At 39.7% G+C, this 20,796-nt stretch overlaps 1 protein-coding gene across 4 annotated transcripts in view; it reads left to right on the top strand.

The window, feature by feature from the left end:
* The window catches only part of ccdc24 (coiled-coil domain containing 24), a 121,974-nt gene that overhangs the window by 63,391 nt on the left and 37,787 nt on the right, over nucleotides 1-20,796 (top strand). For all 4 annotated transcript variants that reach the window (XM_063064450.1, XM_063064447.1, XM_063064448.1 and 1 more), the window contains one exon: nucleotides 17,096-17,188. In XM_063064450.1, coding sequence (XP_062920520.1) covers nucleotides 17,096-17,188 — 93 coding nt within the window. The remainder of the gene's footprint in view (nucleotides 1-17,095; nucleotides 17,189-20,796) is intronic.

Raw genomic sequence — 20,796 nt, 5'->3', positions numbered from 1 at the left:
GATACCGATTCGTGGAGAATGCAGCAGTAGCCGAGAGGCATCCAGGACGTTGTTAAAAAAAAACTGAAATAAACAAGCTAACTAATTAGGTGCCGCCCGGCACGTAATTGTCGGCTCAGATCAGAGGCGATTGCCAATTGCGTCACCTCTAATCTGGGTCGACATTTACGTGCCGGGCGGTACCTAATTAATTGGCTTGTTTATTTCGGCTTTTTTCTTAAAGATGTGCTGGGTGCCTTCCGGCTACCGCTGGACCGCTGCATTCTTTGCGGATCGGTATCGGTCGGTGGCCTGGAGGGTGGGGAACACTGGACCACTCCAACCTCCGACGATTCAGTCTAACACACCATCATCAGTGTGCTCGGCACTGTCCCAATTCCGGTAAGTGATACTAGTCATAGTCATACTTTATTGATCCCGGGGGAAAATAGTTTTCATTACAGTTGCACCATAAATAATAAATAGTAATAGAACCATAAATAGTTAAATAGTAATATGTAAATTATGCCAGTAAATTATGAAATAAGTCCAGGACCAGCCTATTGGCTCAGGGTGTCTGACCCTCCAAGGGAGGAGTTGTAAAGTTTGATGGCCACAGGCAGGAATGACTTCCTATGATGCTCTGTGCTGCATCTCGGAGGAATGAGTCTCTGGCTGAATGTACTCCTGTGCCCACCCAGTACATTATGTAGTGGATGGGAGACATTGACCAAGATGGCATGCAACTTAGACAGCATCCTCTTTTCAGACACCACCGTGAGAGAGTCCACGGTGCTACACTACACTACTACACTGTACATACATTATTTCTACTTTATATAGGCTGCGTATTTTTATGTGTTATTTGGTAAGAATGGGCAGCTTCACAGCTTAAAGGTTACTGGAGAGCGTGTTTTGCCAAGAGCGCTTGCGTGAGATTTTCTGCCAACAGCGCTTGCGCTGTGTTTCTACCGAGAGCGCTTGCATCAGATTTTTGCTATGGAGAACTGTGCAGGCAATCATTGTAGAGAAGTATTTCTAATTTATATAGGCTGTGTATTTATCATATCATTCCTGCTTTTACTATATGTTACTGTTATTTTAGGTTTTATGTGTTATTTGGCATGATTTGGTAGGTTATTTTTGGGTCTGCGAACGCTCACAAGTTTTTCCCATATAAATAAATGGTAATTGCTTCTTCGCTTTACGACATTTCGGCTTGCGAACCGTTTCATAGGAACGCTCTACCTTAGGATGGCGGGGGAAACCTGTACTGGTGGAGGCCATGGATGGACATATTGGAAGGGAATGAGAAGTAGAATTAAAAATGGGTGGCCACAGGGAGATCCTACTTGTTCTGCCAGATGAAGTGGTCTCTCAATCTACGTCGGGTCTCACCGATGTACAGGAGGCCACACCGGGAGCACCAAACACAGTAAATGACCCCAACAGATTCGCAGGTGAAGTGTTGCTTCACTTGGAAGGACTGTTTGAGGCCCTGGATGGTAGTGAGGGAGGTGGTGTAGGGGCAGGTGTAGCACTTGTTCCACTTGCAAGGATAAGTGCCAGGAGGGAGATCAGTGGGGAGGGACAAATGGACAAGGGAGTCACGTAGGGTTGTGATCCCTGCAGAAAGCAGAAAGTGGGGGGGGGGGAGGGAAAGATGTGCTTGGTGGTCAAATCCAGTTGGAGGTGACAGAAGTTTTAGAGAATTATGTGCTGAACGCTGAAGCTGATGTGGTAGGTAAGGAGAAGAGGAACCCTATCCCTGGTAAGGTGGCAGGAGGATGAGTAAGAGCAGACGTGCGTGAAATGGAAGAGATGCGGTTGAGGGCTAAGAGCCTTCAATATACTATAAGTAAGTTGTATATTGTGTTGGTCTTCACTCACTTCTGCTCCCCGGAAAACACTAGCAGTAAGCCAGAAATTTGAGAGTGTGAGGGACCAGAAGTGAGTGTAGTTGTTAATACTGAAGAGAAGGTGCTTGGGGAAATTAGAAGGTCTGAAGGTAGATAAGTCATCTGGACCAGATGGACTACACCCCAAGGTGGTTGAAGAAATTCTGGAGGGATTACTAATGTTCTTTCAAGAATCACTAAATTTTGGAATGGTTCTAGAGGGTTGGAAAATTGCAAGTCACTCTGCTCTTAAAGAAGTGAGGGAGGCAGAAGAAAGGAAATTGTAGGGTAGCTAGCTTGACTTTAGTGCTTGGGAAGATGTTGGAGTCCATTCTTAAGGATGAAGTTTTGGGGTGCTTCAAGGCACATGGTAAAGTAGGCAAAAATCAGCATGGTTTCCTTAGGGGAAATATAAAAGAGGATACCAAAGGATATAGAGGGAATATAAATGAGGATACAAAAGAGAGTTTGTCTTGCCTGACAAATCTGTTTGAATTATTTGAGGGAATAAGAGGCAGGATAGACAAAGGAGAGTCAGTGGATGTTGTTTACTTGGATTTTCAGAAGGCTTCTGACAAGTGCTACGCTGATGCTGCGTAACAAGATAGGAGCCCGTAGTATTACAGGAAAGATACTATCATGGAATGGCAGGAGGCAATGAGTGAGAGTAAAGGGGTCCTTTTCAGGTTGGCTGCCCGTTTTGGGACATCTTCTTTTCATATTATACGTCAATGATTTGGATGATGAAATTGATGGCTTTCTGGCCAAGTTTGCAGATAATACAAAGGTAGCTGGAGGGGCAAGAAGTGTTGAGGAAGCAGTGAGTCTGCAGAAGTGGCTAGCTTCTGTTATTCAGCTGGCTTCTTTCTGTGATGTAAAATTCTAATCATGTTAATTTACTATGAGTCCTGCTGAAGGGTCTTGTCCCGAAATGTCGACTATGCTCTTTTCCGTTGATGCTGTCTGGCCTACTGAATTCCTCTAGTATTTTGTGTGTGTTCCTTAAGGTGAGATCATTGGTTGTGGATACATCAAACACCCAAAATGCAAAAAAAAAAGAACAAATCATGCAAATAGCAAAAAATGGGGGGAAAACATCGAGAATATTAAACATTAATCCAGAGTCATTAAAACAATCTAAAAATGTTCAGTTCAATTTAGTGCTGTGTTGTTTGTTGACGGCAAGCTGCAGAGCCAGTCTGCCCTGATTAAAATTGCACAAAATAGTAATAAAAAAAATGGAGAAATAAGAAACACATATAACATGAACTGCAGAATCCAATCCACAAACCAGGCTGATCAAACCTTGCTCAAGACACAAGACCCCAGCACCTTCCTCTGGCAGCAGATAGTGAGAGGTAGAGAGAGACCGGTCAAACACAGGCAGACGTGGCCCGTCCCCAGGTTTCTTGGCCTCCAGGCCTCACTCTCCGCTTTAAACCGCACTGAACTCCCTTGGAGATGGCAAAGCTCCAGATCGCCCAATCAGCCCAAAAACACCATCAAAATGTAAGTCACAGGTTCCAACTGCACATAGCTTAGCAATATAATCATATTTGATAGGAGAAGTGAAAGACGTAGTTTCGTGAATTGTCTGAAGGACATTGCATTGTTCGCTGGCACCATCTTCAATACTTTGAGAGGACTAAAACATAAGAGCAAAGATGTAATGCTGAGATACTCAAATTTGAAATACTCAACTAGCAATATAGTACAATCCTGGCTGACAAGGGAAGTCAAAGCTAATGTAAAAGCAAAAGAGAGGGCATATAGCAAAGCAAAAATTAGCAGGAAGAGCGAGGATTAGGAAGCTTTTGAAAACCTACAGAAAGCAACCAAAAGAATCATAAGAAGGGAAAAGATGAAATATGAAAGCAAACTAGCAAGCAATATCAAGGTGGATAGAGAAAGCTTTTTGAAGTAAAGGGATATGGGGAGAAGGCGGGAACGGAGTACTGATTGTGGATGATCAGCCAAGATCACAGTGAATGGTGGTGCTGGCTCAAAGGGCCGAATGGCCTACTCCTGCACCTATTGTCTATTGTCTAAATATATATAAAAAATAAGAGAGATGAGAGTGGATATATAGGACGGCTAGAAAATGAGGCCGGAGAAATAATAACGGGACAAGAAGAAAGCAGATGAACTAAGTGAGTATTTTGCATCAGTCTTCATTGTGGAAGGCACAAACAATGTGCCAGGTGTTGAAGGGTGTGAGGGAAGAGAAGTGAGTGCAGTCACTATTACAAAGAAGAAGGTGCTCAAAAAACTGTAAGACCTAAAGGTATACAAGTCACCCGGACCAGATAAACTGCACCCTAGGGTTCTGAAAGGAGTAGCAGTAGAGATTGTGGAGGCATTAGTAAGGATCTTTCAAGAATCATTGGACTCTGGCATGGTTCCAGACGACTGCAAAATTGCAAATGTCACTCCACACTTTAAGAAAGGAGGGAGGCAGCAGAAAGGAAGTATAGACCAGTTAGCCTGACCTCAGTGGTTGGGAAGATGTTGAAGGCAGTTGTTAAGGATGGGGGGATGAGGTTATGGAGTACTTGATGATACAGGACAAGATGGGACAAAGTCGGTATGGTTTCCTCAAGGGAAAATCATACCTGACGAACCTGTTGGAATTCTTTGAGGAGATTACAAGTAGGATGTATAAAGGGGATGCAGTGGATGTTGCATATTTGGACTTTCAGAAAGCCTTTGACAAGGTGCCACACATGAAGCTCCTTACCAAGATAAGGGCCCATGGTATTACGGAAAAGTTACTAGCATAATTGGAGCATTGGATGATTGGTAGGAGGCAGCAAGTGGGAATAAAAGGATCCTTTTCTGGTTGGCTGCCAGTGACTAGTGGTGTTCCATAGGGGTCGGTGTTGGGACTGCTTTTTACGCTGTATATCAATGATTTAGATGATGGAATAAATGTCTTTATTGCCAAGTTTGCAGATGATATGAAGATTGTTGTCGGAGGCATGTAGTGTTGAGGAAACAGAAAGACTGCAGAAGAACTTAAATAGATTAGCAGAACTTGCAAGAAAGTGGCAAATGAAATACTATGTTGGAAAATGCAAACTTTGGTAGAAGAAATAAATGTGCAGACTATTCTCTAAACGGGGAGAAAATCCAAAAATCTGAGATGCAAAGGGACTTGGGACTCCTTGATGTGAGAGGTGATGCTGAGGCTTTATAAGGCATTGGTGAGGCCTCACCTTGAGTGTTGTGTACAATCTTGGGCTCTTATCTAAGAAAAGATGTGCTGGCATTGAAGAGGTTCACAAGAATGATTTGAGGAATGCAAGGGTTATCATATGAGGAATGTTTAATAGCTCTGGATCTGTACTCTCTGGAATTTAGAAGGATGGGGGGGGGATTTCATTGAAACCTTTTCAATGTTAAAAGGCGTAGACAGAGTAGATGTGAAGCTGTGGAGGCCAAGTTGTTGGGTGTATTTAAGATGGAGATTGATAGGTTCTTGATTGGCCATGGCATCAAAGGTTATGGGGTGAAGTCCAGGTAGTGGGACTGAGGAGGTGAAAAAAAAAGTTCAGCCATGATTGAATGACAGAGCAGACTCAATGGGCCAAATGGCCTAATTCTGCTCCTATGTTTTATGGTCTTGAGACTTTATAAGGCATTGGTCAGACTGCACTTGGAGTATTGTGAGTGTAATGAGCCCCTTATCTAAGAAAAGATGTGCTGGCACTGAAGAGGGTCCAAGGACGTTCATGAGAATGATTCTCTGAATGACAGGGTTGACATGTAGAGTGTTTTGACACCTCAGGATCTGTACTCGCTGGAGTTTCAAAGGATGAGGTGGAGGGGGTGAAAATTGCATTGAAACCTATTGAATATTGAAAGGTTTAGATGGCATGGATATGAGAGGATGTTTCTTATAGTGGGTGAGTCGAGCATGAAAGTGCATGGTATGGGAATAGAGGTACATCCATTTAGAAAAGAAATGAGGAATTTATTTAGCCACAGGATGGTAATCCACAGATTAAATGCCATAGATTGCTCTGAAGGTCAAGTCATTGAGTATATTTAAACTGGAGGTTAATTAGGGCAGGGGTCCCCAACCTTTTTTGCACCGCGGACCGGTTTAATATTGATAATATTCTTGCTGACCGGTGGGGGGGGGGGCGTTAATCACAACCGAAATATAGGTGATAAGTCAACTTTAAGTCACTTATATTACACTCAATTTTGTTTCTAAAGGGGTTTATCTAACGAATTTAACATTAAACACACGGCGCATATTTCCTTCGCATGATTATAGTGATAATTCAATTATAACAGTGGTCCCAAACCTCCGGGCCACGAAAAATGCAGCGGTACAGCGGTGGCCGGAATGCACCCAGCACACCTTTAAGAAAAAAGCCAAAAATAAACAGGCTAATTGGTTAGGTGCTGCCCGGCACGTAAATGTCAGCCCAGATCAGAGGCGATGCAATCGGCAATCGCATCTGATCTGGGCCAATATTTACATGCCGGGCGGCACCTAATTAATTACCTTGTTTATTTCAGCTTTTTTCTTAAAGGTGTGTTGGGTGCATTCTTCGCGGCCCAGAAGTTGGGGACCACTGAATTATAAGTCACTTATAAGTCAATAGCATCATAACATTTTAAGTAACATTTCGCATATTTTGCTCGTATGAACATATAAAATCATTGCAACACACCAATATCGCTGAACCAGTGGGGGCCCTGGGCTTGTTTTCCTGCAACAAGATGGTCCCATTGAAGGGTGATGGGAGACAGCGATATTCAAAAGGGGTTCCTTATGTCCAGTCTATTCTGCAATTTCATTTCATTCATTGCAGAAAACTCCACTTCGCAACGATATGATGTTGGAAATGGAAGCAACGTTTTCAGTGCTTTTGTGGCTTTCTCAGGATATTCAGAATGCCGGCAGAGATGTTATGTCAAACATACTTTTCAGCCCACCGTCATTTGCAAGCACGAGGAGTTGATCTTCTTTCTGCGTTGACATGGATGATTCACTGGGGACATTCACAAATGGGTCACGGACTCATTCCTTTGCATAGCTTGGATCATTTGCGTCTTGGGTCACTGATGACCTCGGGTGCATTAAAAGTTCAACGGTGGGCGTCACAGGGAATGAGGAAAGGTGCAGCTGACTCGTATTGTTTCATATCGCCAAATTATATTGTTTCCTCGTGGCCCGGTAGCACATGCTTTGCGGCCCGGCGGTTGGGGACCACTGAATTAAGGTGTCAAAGTTATGGAGAGAAGGCAGGAGAAGTTTTTGAACTAAATTGTGGTCAACTGTCACTGCAAGCAATGAAGAAGCAATTGAAGGTAAAGCTAATTCGAAGGATGGGCCCTGCAGATGTATTGCAAAGCCAGAATGCAATGTGCCCAAGACGGAGTTGTTATCGCTGTCGCTATTGGAGTGAACAATTTGGAGAGGAGTCAATGCAGAGGAGTTTTGATGCCTGCCTGCCTCACCCGGGTGCGAGGTTGGATTGCTCCAAGTGCCAAGCCAATTTGGTGAGATCAAGAATGGCTTCGAGGAGTGTGGCCCAGGGGTGTCGCTGCATCAGGATTCAGGCCCTAGAGCAATACACTACTAGGTGCTTGGACAATTTAAATGCCAGCCTGGACAGACTGGAAAACGAGATTGTAGAGGTAAGGGTCAGGCTGACTTCACTCACTCTCCCACAATGTTCATTCCTCTCTATGGTTGCTGCCATCTCTGTGAGTTCTGCAGCATTTTTGGCACGCTAATATGATGAACTTGAGATCAAGGCTTGGGCCTACTACTTCAGCTCCTCCGAGACGTGAATCTAAGGACTCAGTCTGGTTCAGATGTTGTTGCTTGCATGATGTGCGTGTGTTTTTTTCCCCCTCTTTCTCTGTGCAGTGGTTATGGTCTTTTTTTAAATTGGGTTTTTCAGGTTTCTTGCTTTGTGGCTTCCTGTAACAAACAAATCTCAAGGTGTATAATTTATAATGTGCTGTAAGTTTTCCATGTTTCTATTCTTTGATAATAAATGTACTTTAATTGAATGGTTGAATGGGGTTGAAAGAGATATTGGATCGGCCATGATGGAATGGGGGAGCTGATTTGATAGGCCTAGTTCTGCTCCTGTCTGTCTATCTGATCATTAGCCAGTTAAACCTAGCATGCCCATACACGACAAACAAAGGAGAATTGGGGCTAAATACTGTTGAACCAGCTCATCCTGCAGATTAATTCTCCAACTCAGGTGAGAATAAACTCCAGACCATCAGTAGGGCACCATGGTAGAGGTTGATGCAATGCTACAACAGTTTGGGGCATTGGAGTTCGGAGCTCAATTCCGATGTCCTCTGTTTAAAGTTTGTACTTCCTTCCCATGAGTAAGTGGGTTTCCTCCGGGTGCTCCAGCTTCCTCCCACAGTCCAAAGAAGTACTGGTTAGTAGGTTAATTAATCGTCGTAAATTGTTCTGTGATTAGTGTAGGGTTGCTCGGCTGTGTAACTTAATGGGCTGGAATGGCCTTTTCTGCGCTTTATCTCTAAATACAGGTTTCTTCCGCCATCCGAAGGTACAGCGTTCCTTTCAAACGGTTTGTAAGCCGGAATGTTGTAAAGCGAAGAAGCAATTACCATTTATTTCTATGGGAAAAATTTGTGAGCGTTGGCAGACCCAAAAAATAACCTACTAAATCATCCCAAATAACACATAAAACCTAAAATAACACTAACATATAGTAAAAGCAGGAATGATATGATAAATACACAACCTATATAAAGTAGAAATACTTTTTTACAATCATTGCCGCACTGTTCTCCGTAGCGAAAACCTCATACAAGCGCTCTCGGCGGAAACACCCCCTCCAGTAACCTTTAAGCTATGAAGCTGCCAAATCATACCAAATAACGCATAAAAATACACAGCCTACATAAAGTAGAAATAATGTATGTACAGTGTAGTATCACTTAACTGGAATTGGGAAGACAGCGCCTGGCACACTGATGATGATGTGTAAGGCTGAGTCGTCGGAGGTTGGGGTGGTGCAATGGTCCCCAACCTTCAAGCCACCGACCGAAGCCCATCTGCGAAGAATGCAACAGTAGCCGGGAAGCACCCAGCACATCTTTAAGAAAAAAGCCGAAATAAATAAACAAACTAATTAATTAGGTGCCGTCTAGCATGTAAATGTCAGCCCAGCTCAGAGGCGATGCAATCGGCAATCAGCAATCGCCTCTGATCTGGGCCGACATTTATGTGCCGGCCGGCACCTAATTAATTAGCTTGTTTATTTCGGCTTTTTTTCTTAAAGATGCGTTGGATGCGTCCCGGCTACCGCTGCATTCTCCACAGCAATGTATCGGTCTGCGGCCCAGGGGTTGGGGTGGTGGGACACTGGGGTGTCATCTCATCATCGTCTGTTTCCATCAGGGCAAGCAGGTCATCTTCTTCTACGTCTGCCTGCCTCGATGTCGAAGGTCAAGGTTCATCGTCTACTGTGCCTGATGTGGAAGGCTTGAAAAATGACAGTATGCTTGACTGCTTAGCCTCGCTCATTTTTCTATCATACATTTCTTTGTAAGCACTCAAATCCTATCTTGCAAATATGCCCTAAACCGACGTACTCTTTCAAAATTAAAGTCGTACTTCTCTGCAATCATTGTTGTCAATTGCAGCAAAAATCTCACGCGGTTGCTTCACGTTCAGTTCCTGGACGACTTCATTTTTGGTCCGTTCGCTACTGCATTCGGTTTCAGTTGTTATCCTTTCCTCTTCCAATTGCATCAGCTCTTCATCTATCAGTTCTTGGTCATGGGATGCCAAACCTCTTCAACATCATCTTTGTCACCTTCCACAAGCCAAACTCACTTTGTCCTTACTTCGTTCACCACGATCGAACTGCTTAATTATGTCTAGTTTTACGCTAAGTGTAATACCCATATGAGCTCTTTTCGTCTTTTCCGATACCGTAGAACTCATCTTGCTAATGGCTGCTCACAGGCATATGTTTAAGCAACGCCGGCTAGAGCCGGGGGAGGAGCTTGGCTGCTCGGGGTGTGCGCTGCTTTTTTCACGCGCTGCCTCTTTTCACGCGCTGTCTTTTTTCGTAACAGTGAAAACACTTCCTGTTAGCGAAAACAGGTAACTAATGTAGGTCTTTCGTAACAGCAAGGTTTCGTAAAGCAAACGTTTGAAAAGCGGGGAACACCTGTATATAAATAAAAATAAGTTCATTGGTATGTTGTAATTCCTGCCATATTTCAAGAATTCTTATTCAATTTTCCAATAATTCAAATATTTGTATGGAAATGATATACTGAATTAAAACTATATCTTTGAATGAAAGCAGGTAAATGTAATAGAAGTTTTCTTTACTCAAATACTTGTGTACAAGATAGTTGAGGAGTTTGGTGGCATACAAAATCTAAAGCACTTCAGAATGATTAATTGAAACCAAATGTAAAGTGTAATTAAAAACACTTTATATCCATTGTCTTGAAAAAATCTTTTGATCTAGGACTGCAAATGGGCAAGTGAGAGAGGGAAGAGACAGTGAAAAGACTAAAAGGAGAGAAGGAAACAAAATTGGAGCTGAGGTTGATAGCAGTGAGGAAGAAACATTTTCTTGATTCATACCAAATCCTGTTGGACCACATCAGTTGAGAAGCTGTAAAGCAATGCAACTAATCCCCCAAGAAAGAAAAATATTACCTAAGATATTTATAGAAGAACTGCATTTGTAAACATATCTAGCAAAAAGATGACATGCCTCTTGTCTCTCAGGACCCCTGAAGGCAGAAAAACCCACTGTCCAGACAAATAGTCCTCTGAAAGAACTCAGTGGGTTCCGCAGCATCGTGGAGGGGTGGGTGCATGGGGGGCAGGGATGAAATAGCTAGTATGAAGAGCAGAAGGGAAGTAGTGATACAGAATCCAGAGATGATTGCTGACTGAGATGAGGAGAGAGTGTGCAATTAGTTATTCTGAAGTGTAACAGTCTTTGTTCAGCTATTTTTGTACATAAGAATTGATGAGTAGAGTTCTCAGCTGATTGTTTTTTTTTTGGACGGTGAATGTTGACAGGGACATAGGAAGAACCTGCTTTTCTCTGATATCCAACAGAAAAACTCAATAGGAGATGGATCATTGATATATTTATCAAAAGTGAACACTTGCAGAATACTAGAACAATACCTTCCAAATAAATAGCACAATTGAAAATAAAAATAAAACCGATGCTAGAAATCAGAAGTAAAAGGTAAAATAATAGAATCACTCCGCAGGTCAGCAGTAGAACTGATGAAGAATCTTGGATCTGAAATGTGAACTTTGCCTTTTCACAGATGCTGCTTGATTTGCTGAGAATTTCCAACATCTGTTTTATTTTATGTATTACCCTTAATTATTTCCCTCTTTCCTTACAATGTAGAAGGAGGTCATTAGGCCCATCAAGTTCATTGTGGTTCCTGGTGCCATTCAACAATCCCATTTCACTCACTGACTTCTTAATAATTCACTCCCATACGCCCATTCCTACTATCTTCCTACATTAACTAAGCTGCAAATAGCATGTCTTGTGGGGAGAAACTGGAGCCGTCATGGGAAACCCATGCAGTTACTTGGAGAACATGCCGCCTCTGCACAGCAGAAGGCATAATTGAACTCAGTTTGTTTTCGAGCTGTGTGGTACCAGCATCACATGCCTTTGTGGTGTCTTTATGGTACCATCACAACTCCCTTTCCTAGCCATCATCAGCAAATTTAGCAACTGTACATTGATGCTTTCAAATAAATTAGTTTTATAGACACAAAATTCTGCAGATGCTGGAAACCTTGAGCAACAAAAAGCTGGAAAAATTCAGTAAGTAAAGCAGTATTTATGGAGTGGAATAAATAGTTGCTGTTTTGGGCTGAGACACTTCAGTTTTATAAATTGGCCTGCTTAATTTAAGGTTGCATAAGGTGGGTGTTATTATAGAAATGAATTTGTATAAAGCCATGCAAAAGTTTTAAGACTAAAATATTAACTATTTGGCTGTAACCACAACTTTGCATTCTTGTCCACTCGTGGTATCCTTTCACTCTCCTGCTTAGCAAGAATATTTCTGCTTGTCTTAAGTGTTCAAAAGCTCTGTTCCACCACTCTTCAAAGAAGACTGTTTAAATGAACATTGCACTCAACCTCCATGTTCAGCACAATACCTGTTTGAGAGCTAATTTTATCTGACCCTTCTATAAAGAATGCACTTAGCAAAAGGCGGAAAGATAATGAGAGAAACTGTTGCAATGGTGGGAGGGATTTGTAGGTACGAGTGGAAGGAATAACACTATTCAGGTGGTAATAATGATGAAATGGTTGTTCTCTTGGAGATGACGTGTGTTGTTTGGAGTAGGATATATTTGGCAACCTGAATCAACTTAATAAAACAAGCTGATTCCCATTTGACTGCTTTCATATGTACTTGTGTGGTAGCTCTTTTCCAGATCAATCCAAAACTAATTCCACTGTTCCTATCCAGAACTTCATATCCCTTTGCTTCAAATATTCATCTTCTCTTTAAGGATGTAGCAATCTCTGTGTAATAACTCTCTGTGGCAAAATATTCCATGCTCTATAAATTTCCTTTAATCTAGTTCTTCAAATGTGTTGGTCTTTCTAAATCAAGGTATTTCTTGAACCTTGATTACATCATGTTTTATGGAGCTAGTCAAGCAAGTGGTATTTAGGCTCATCAATATTTTATCAATGTATCCATTCATTGATAACTGTTTATACAGAGAGCACGCTAGTCTTCATGCTTTTACTATATTACCACTGTGGTTATTGCCACTGCTGCATTGAGACCTATTCAGCTCTAGATTCAAGGACTGTTTCTAACACCATGTTATTACCAAATTTGTCACATATCTGATTGCCTTTGATGTACATAAATACCTATTTAAGAGTTATTAAAATTTAATGACAAAATTCCAGCCAGTTTCAATTAGAGATGTAGGTGTTGGAAGAAATAGTTGACGTTTTGTGCTGAGACACTTCAGTTTTATAAATTGGCCTACTTAATTTAAGGTTGCATAAGATGGGTGTTGTTATAGAAACGAATTTGTATAAAGACATGCAAAAGTTTCAGTTAGAGATGTAGATGTTTTACCTGTTTGCATTGGTGTTGAGCTGTAACCGTCCTGTAAATATTACAAAAGGGTATTTGTTTGTCTTCATTAACAGGAAATAAATGTGATATTCTCTGTGGCAGAGGAACACAGAGTTAAACTGTCACTTATTACTGGATATTGAAAATTTTAGTCAATTTGCTAAGAATTACCATTTCTTCTTTGAGTTGTCCATGTATAGAGACAGACTAGCTTATTTAAGACTGTCTATATTATAACCCACACTATAATAACATTAGTGTATTAATAATGCGCAACAATAACAGCTGGTATTGATGTACAACAATAATCACATTTTAATAATAATACACAATAAATTGCTTCCATAGTTTGTTTTAAATAACTTCATTACTTTTGTAATTAAATTTATTTTTGGAATACAGTAACTGCAATATGTGATGAGAAAAATATAAGCAACATTATAAGGACAACTGAATAGCAATTTGCAGGAATAAGGTTAAATGACAATATGGTATCATGCTGTTATATGTATGTTTACTGGACTAAGCTGAATGAGCAAGTTCACTTTTTGATATTTGATCACCATAAGATCTAAAATTATCTGCACTTAGCATTGTGAAGAGCCTGTCCCTTTGCATTCCACTGGTTTATTCTTCCATGTCCTCCATTATCTAACTTCTTACTCATTGCACCTTTCTGTGAAACCGTAGGAGATGCAGTACCTGACCTATTATCTTTTCTCTCCCTACCCATGCACACCCTTCAGGTAAACCAGTGGTTCATATGCCCTTATTCCAATTAAGTGCACAGCATTCAGTGCTCACATCTGATGTGCACAGAGTTTTTGCTGAAGCACTGCAAAATGTGCATATTAATTTCAAGCTAAAGTTACATGTTGGAAACTGACCAAGAGTAAAATCAAAACATTTTTCCTCAAAGTTGTGTGTTTCCATTGCTTTGTTGTTACATTTGAAATGGAGTAATATGCAGCCAATCATAGACTTATGGCAGTAAAACCCTGAAGCATGTTTGGAGAAACTTCTGGTCCTCCACTCTGTTTATCCTCAGAATGTCTGCTGAGATTGAAGCTGTATGTAGAAACATTTCACATATAGAACCCAGGGTTTTGTGATTCATAATGCCATTTATAGATTGATCGGTATTATATAGGGCAGCTCAGTCACCATAATTTCACCATAAATTTCTGTTGCCATAAAATTTGGTGAAAACCATGTTGAATTGATGTCCAGCAGGAGGAATGTTTTCCAGCAAATCTTTTTACATCACACTATTTTCTGAACTTATTTGTTGCGCAATGTTTTCTGATGTTGTTCCAGTTAATGTTATGTCGGCAAAGTTTTGACAGATTGGTTGATAAACGTCACCACACTATTTACAAAAAAAAAACTTATTAATTTTACCTGTTACTGGATGGTCAATTAAATTCTCAATAAAATACTCAATAAAAATGCAGATTTCTGTATGAAATGTGGCTTAATTATATGATTGTAGTTTATTGTGGGTTTTTAATACAGATTGGGATGAAAGGAAATAAGCTGCTAATATTGGTCCACTCAAGTACATCTGAAGTTCATGGTTTTGACAAGTACTTGTTCAAGCAGTAATCCTTTCTTAATCTTTATAGTTGCAGCTGCAGATATTTGGATCCCATTTGCAATGGTTAGCAGCCTGTTCTTATTATTCTTTACCTCATAGTTCTTGACATTAAATGAATTTGACAGTGGGTGATTTGAATGTAATCCTGGAATGACTGACTCCATCCACCCATAGAAAAAAATCCTTTATTGCATGCTTAACAAAAATTACTGCTCAGTAGAATTAGAATGGAATAAATGCATGGAATAACTAGTATTAAAGCAAGCATAGGCATTGACTGAATTCAATATGTTTCCATTTACTTTAATCAATCACCTCAATTTGTTAATCTACCATGTACAATACATCTGAAAATAGGGGAGTCGTAATATTCCCTTAAACTTAATTTTTCAAATTTCTGCATTTCATTTAGTTTAGTTGGTAAGTTGTTTGTTTAGACATCATATAATTTACAACTTTTATACCATTTTCACTAGACAAGTCTCTGGAGGCCTGGGGTATTTATTATAGAAATGTCCATTTGAATTCCTCTGTTGCAGCAAGAGAATCTGAATTCAAGAAATTAAATTGAACCCTGGATTTTAAAAAAACATGAAATCTCAATTTGGGTTATTAAAACCACTGGATTGTTGTTTAAAAAACAATTTGGTTCACTAATGTACTTCATATATTCTGTCCATACCAATTCAGGTCTATCTGCAACTCTGGGCTCACCATAAACTCGTCATGTTTCTCTAAATGGCCTAGCAAGCTACATGGTTCAAGCGGCAGTATTGATGAGCAACAAATTCTGACACTGCCAGTGACATGTATAAGCTATGTGTAAAGGTGTTTAGAGTTGTAGTAATGATTTAATGTGATCACAGCATTGTCATTATAAGCCCTGCCATTGGTAGAAAAGATTATAAATTGCTAATTCATCAGTCACTGATAATATATAACAAATGTAGAGTTGTGTTAGAAGAGTTAATCTGTAGTGAGTTTTATCTAAATATATCAGTTGTCAAATCCTGACAAATTCTGAAGATATTTAATATTTTGTATGTGAGTTGGTCATCCTTTGATTAGATCACTCTTGAAGTACTGTGTATGGCCTTGACAAACAATTTCAAAGTAAATTTATTACCAAAGTGTGTATATATTACCATGTACTACCTTGAGATTAATTTTCTTGCAGGTGTTTACAGGCAGAAGGAAATACAATAGAATTTTATGAAAAACTGTACATAAACAGGCAAGGGCAGACAAATAGTGTGTATAAGAAGACAAACTTTGCAAATAAAAATGATATGGAGAACTTGAGTTGTAACAAGTCCGTGAAAATGAGCTGAAGGTCATAGAATCAGTTTGAAGTAGTGGTGATTGAAGTTATCCACGCTGGTTCAGCAGCCTGATAGTTGAAGGGTAATAACTGTTCCTGCACCAGGTGGTGTGGGACCTAAGGCTTTCATGCTTCCTTGCAATGGTAGTGACAAGAAGAGGGCACGGTTGAGTCTGTGCTTTCTTGTGGCAGCATCCCTGTAAATGTATCTACAGAATAGTGAATTAGAAAGTTAAGCACCATCATAAGTGTTTCTGCAACAAATAACCACCTTTTTTGGGGGGGGGGGGAGGTTGGTATATGACAGTGAACAAATGCAGAACAGTGCTTTTTGATTATGGAATGGAAGTGAACAAGAATCCATTTTACTGGTTAGGAACTAGAACTGCTCAGGCAGGAATTGATAAAATGCCCTCTTTGCAAATATGATTTTTGATATTCTGAAGTATCTAGGTGGGATAAGTGGTATAATAATTGTAGAAAATGGCCAACTTTCTTTTCTACAGAGGATGGTCAATAAAACTGCTCCTAGAAAGGATAATTGAGACTAAAATACTGAATTACATTAAAATATTCTAATAATTGAAAGTAGTTAGCAGGTAATTTGGAAGGAAGAGCTCTTATAGACTCAAGGGTATTCTTCAATGATGTAGTACTTGATTGTACTAGGCATGGGTAATTATTTCTGGCCCATTAGTAAATATTATGAGATGCTGTGTCATGGATAATTAGTAAAGTATGATAATGAAAGTTGAGAAACAAGTTAATCCAGATAGATTTTTGTATATGGAAATAGCAAGTTAAGGCAGTTGGTATTCATACCTATTGCTCTGAAAAAGTGATGTTACCTGCAGTGTTGCAATACTTTGCATGCTTCTGTCTTCACTGATTTTTCTGTCTCTGGAATTCTCATAATGAATGTGAAATACTTTTAATGAGATTATTTAGTGTTGTTCCACTTTCAGAGATTCTGGTTGAAATCTGTATTTCAAATTAGTTGGATTTTTCTGTGGATACAAGAAAATTTAAGTAGTGGACGTGTTCAAGGAAAGTAGCCCCAAGGAACAAAGGTTAAAGTTAATTGTAAAAATTTCTTGGTGTAGCACCTGCTCAGATTCATTTTTATATAGTCTTTAAAATAACTTTATAATTTCTTATTTTTCCCAGCTTTTCAAGTTTTTCCCACTTAAAGAATGATGTGGAAGCTGTAAAGGACAAGGTTAATATTACAAATATTGACGAGATTGTGGTGCATTTACAGTATGTATCAGTTCCCTTTTCAAATTTTGAATTTTGTTAAAGCATTGCTAAAATTAATGTTCATAGAAAATGATTTGTTGTATGAATTTCCTGTGAAGTAAAGATCTAGTCCCAGTTATGATTTTAGTAACCTTTATTAAACTGCATTACTGTAAGTGATGTTATATACCTGTATATTACTCTGCTGATTCACTGAAGTTCCCAAGAAGAGACATGGTCCTACATCCACCAAGAATGTCTGTGAGTTCTAATGAATCTTCCAATTTTACTTATCTCCAAAGTTTTATTTCAAACTTGCAAGTTCATTTTTTGAAATAAAACTTGTCTGTTGTACACCACCTACTGAATCCACACAGAGAGCTTGTTTAGTGAGATAAGTTGCCTCCTGTCATATGTGTAAATGTCTAGGGCTAGTTTTGGTAGTTGTTTCCAATCACAGTCTTTACACTTGACCAATTTATTTTGCAGTTTTAGTGGGAAGGGAAAATATATTTGCACAATAGAAAGTCAAGTCTTTTAATCAAGACAAATTTTCAAAGTGGAACTTTATGACAGTGGAACTGAACAAATGTTTTAACTAAAATAATCACCTCAGTAAAGATCTAATATATAAATTTAACTTACAAGTATTGCTGAGTTTTACTTTTTCTAATGTTTTAAGTAATATGATAATTTCACTTGTGTAGTGAATTTTTTTCTAGTCTTTAATCAGATGTGGTAGAAAGTGTCATTTTGAAAATAGTTCTGCTTATGAAAGTTTAGTGTCATCTGTTCTCAATTATGGCATCAATAAGATAAAGGAAGTGAACAAGAACACAAGAAAATTAGGGGCTGGAGTAGGCTATCTAACCAGCCTCACCATCCAATATATGTCTGACCTGCTGGCTTCAAATCCTTTTCTGTTCCACTTCCCTATTCCCCTCTATTCCTCTTCCCTATTCCCCTCTATTCCTCTTCCCTATTCCCCTCTATTCCTCTTCCCTATTCCCCTCTCTTCCTTGATCTATTGAATATTTATCCACATCCACTTTAATCACTTTCAAGTGACATGGTTTTATAGTAGTGCTCGAAAGTTTGTGGCTTGTAGAATTTTCTCTATTTCTGCATAAATATGACCTAAAATATGATCAGATCTTTATGTAAGAGAGCCCAATTAAATGAATAATAAAACAATCATTATACTTGTTCATTTATTTATTGAGAAAAATGATCCAATATTACATGTATTCTTTGGAAGAAGTACAGGTGGCCCCCGTTTTCCGAACATTCGCTTTACGACACCTTTCGCTGTTATGAAAGACCTACATTAGTTACCTGTTTTCGCTAACAGAAGGTGTTTTCACTGGTACGAGAAAAGGCAGCACACGCCTGAACAGCCAGGCTCCTCCCCCGGATATGCATTCTAGCCGCCATTGCTTAAGCATGTGCTTTATCTCAATTTATTTTGTGCATCCGTTAGCAAGATGAGTTCTAAGGTACCGGAAAAGCCTATAAGAGCTCATAAGGGTGTTACACTTAGCGTAAAACTAGACATAATTAAGCGTTTCGATCATGGTGAAGGAAGTAAGGACATTGTCCGCGCGTTGAACTTGCCTGCGTCCACCATTTGCACTATTTATACGCAGAGAGAAAGAATTTTGACAGCTGCCGATGTTACTGTTGGTTCTGCTTGTAGCAAAGTGGTTTCTCTTAGTCGGCATCCAGTGAAGGATAAAATGGAAAGTCTATTGCTTGAGTGGATTGATGGGTGTACAAAGTGTGGTGTTCTCTTAAGTTTTCTTATGCTTACGGAGAAATCAGTCAGTCTTTTTAATAAGCTGAAACAGAAAACACTGGACAATGGTGATGAAAGTGTGGCGAAAGTGGAATTTAAAGGTAGTCATGGGTGGTTTGATCGGTTTCTGAGGTGAGGGCAGCTTCATAGTTTAACGTTTACCAGAGAGAGTGCTTCGGCTGATACTGAAGCCGCCGAAAAGTTCCCAGCAGAACTGAAGAAAATAATTACAGAAGGTGGTTATTCGTATAAGCAAGTATTTAACTGTGACGAAACTGCAATTTATTGGAGTCTTCCTGATGCTGGTAAGTGAAACTACACTGTACATACATTATTTCTACTTTATATAGGCTGTGTATTTTTATGTGTTATTTGGTATGATTTGGCAGCTTCATAGCTTAAAGGTTACTGGAGAGAGTGTTTCTGCCGTGAGTGCTTCCACCAAGAGTGCTGCCGTGAGATTTTTGCTGCGCTAGACAGTGCTGCAGAAAGGTATTTCTACTTTATATAGGCTGTGTATTTATCATATCATTCATGCTTTTACTATATGTTACTGTTATTTTAGGTTTTATGTGTTATTTGGCATGATTTTGTAGGTTATTTTTTGGGTCTGGGAATGCTCAGAGATTTTTCCCATATTAATAAATGGTAATTGTTTATTCACTTAACAACATTCCGGCTTATGAACCATTTCATAGGAACGCTCTACCTTCGGGTAGCAGGGGAAACCTGTATGTGAACCTCTGGGGTAATGCCTTCTACAAAAGCTACTTAGAGTCAGGTATTCCAATCAATGAGATGGGATTGGAGGTATATATATCACACAAAGTCAGGTTACTGACAGAGCCTGCTCTTCTCAAGAAAGATCTGTTTATGTGCACCATGCCTCGATCAGAACAACTTTCAGAGGAACTTAGAAGAAGAATTGTAGAGATGCATGAAGCTGGAGCAGGCTACAAAAGCATTTTTAAAGACCTGATTGTTCATCAGTCCACAGTAAGAGAAATTTTCTGCAAATGGAGGTAACTCTACTGTTGCTACTCTCCCTAGGAGTGGGCATTCTGCAAAGATCACACCAACAGCACAATGTGCAATGCTGAAGAAGGTGAAAAAGAACTCAAGGGTCACAGCAAAGGACCTGCAGAAATCTCTAGAACTTGCTAAAGCCTCTGTTCATGTGTCCACTATAAGAGAAACACCGAACAAGAATGGTATCCATGGAAGGACACCATGGAGGAAACCATTACTATCCAAAAAAAAAATTGCTGCGTGTCTCAAGTATACAAGTGTTCTATAAAGCTTTTGGGACAATGTTCTGTGGACAGATGAGACAAAATGTGAACGTTTTGTCAGAAATGTATATTGCTATGTTTGGAAGATAAAGAGCACTGCACACCAACACCAAAACCTCATCCCAACTGTGAAGCCTGGTGGAAGGAGCATCATGGTTTGGGGCTGCTTTGCTGCCTCAGGGCCTGGACAGCTTGCAATCATTAAGGGAACAGTGAATTCAAAACTTATATCAAGCCATTTTGCAGGAGAATATCAGGGTAGCAATTCATCACTTGAGCCTTAATAGAAGTTGGATAATGCAACCAAACAATGATCTGAGAGACAAGAGTAAATCAACAACAGAATGATTTTAAAAGAAGAAAATTTGTGTTTTGGAATAGCCGAGTCAAAGTCCTGACCTTAAACCTACAGAAATATGTGGAAGGACCTAAAACAAGTAGCTCATGCAAGGAAGCCCACCAACATCCCAGAGTTGAAGCAGACTTGTAAGGAGGAATGGCTTTGAAATTCCTCCAAGCTGATGTACAGCACCGATTAACGG

Source organism: Mobula hypostoma, chromosome 12 (genome assembly GCF_963921235.1).
Source record: "Mobula hypostoma chromosome 12, sMobHyp1.1, whole genome shotgun sequence".
NCBI lineage: Eukaryota > Metazoa > Chordata > Chondrichthyes > Myliobatiformes > Myliobatidae > Mobula > Mobula hypostoma.
The sequence above is the reverse complement of the archived record's forward strand: the minus strand, read 5'-3'. Positions and strand labels throughout refer to the sequence as shown.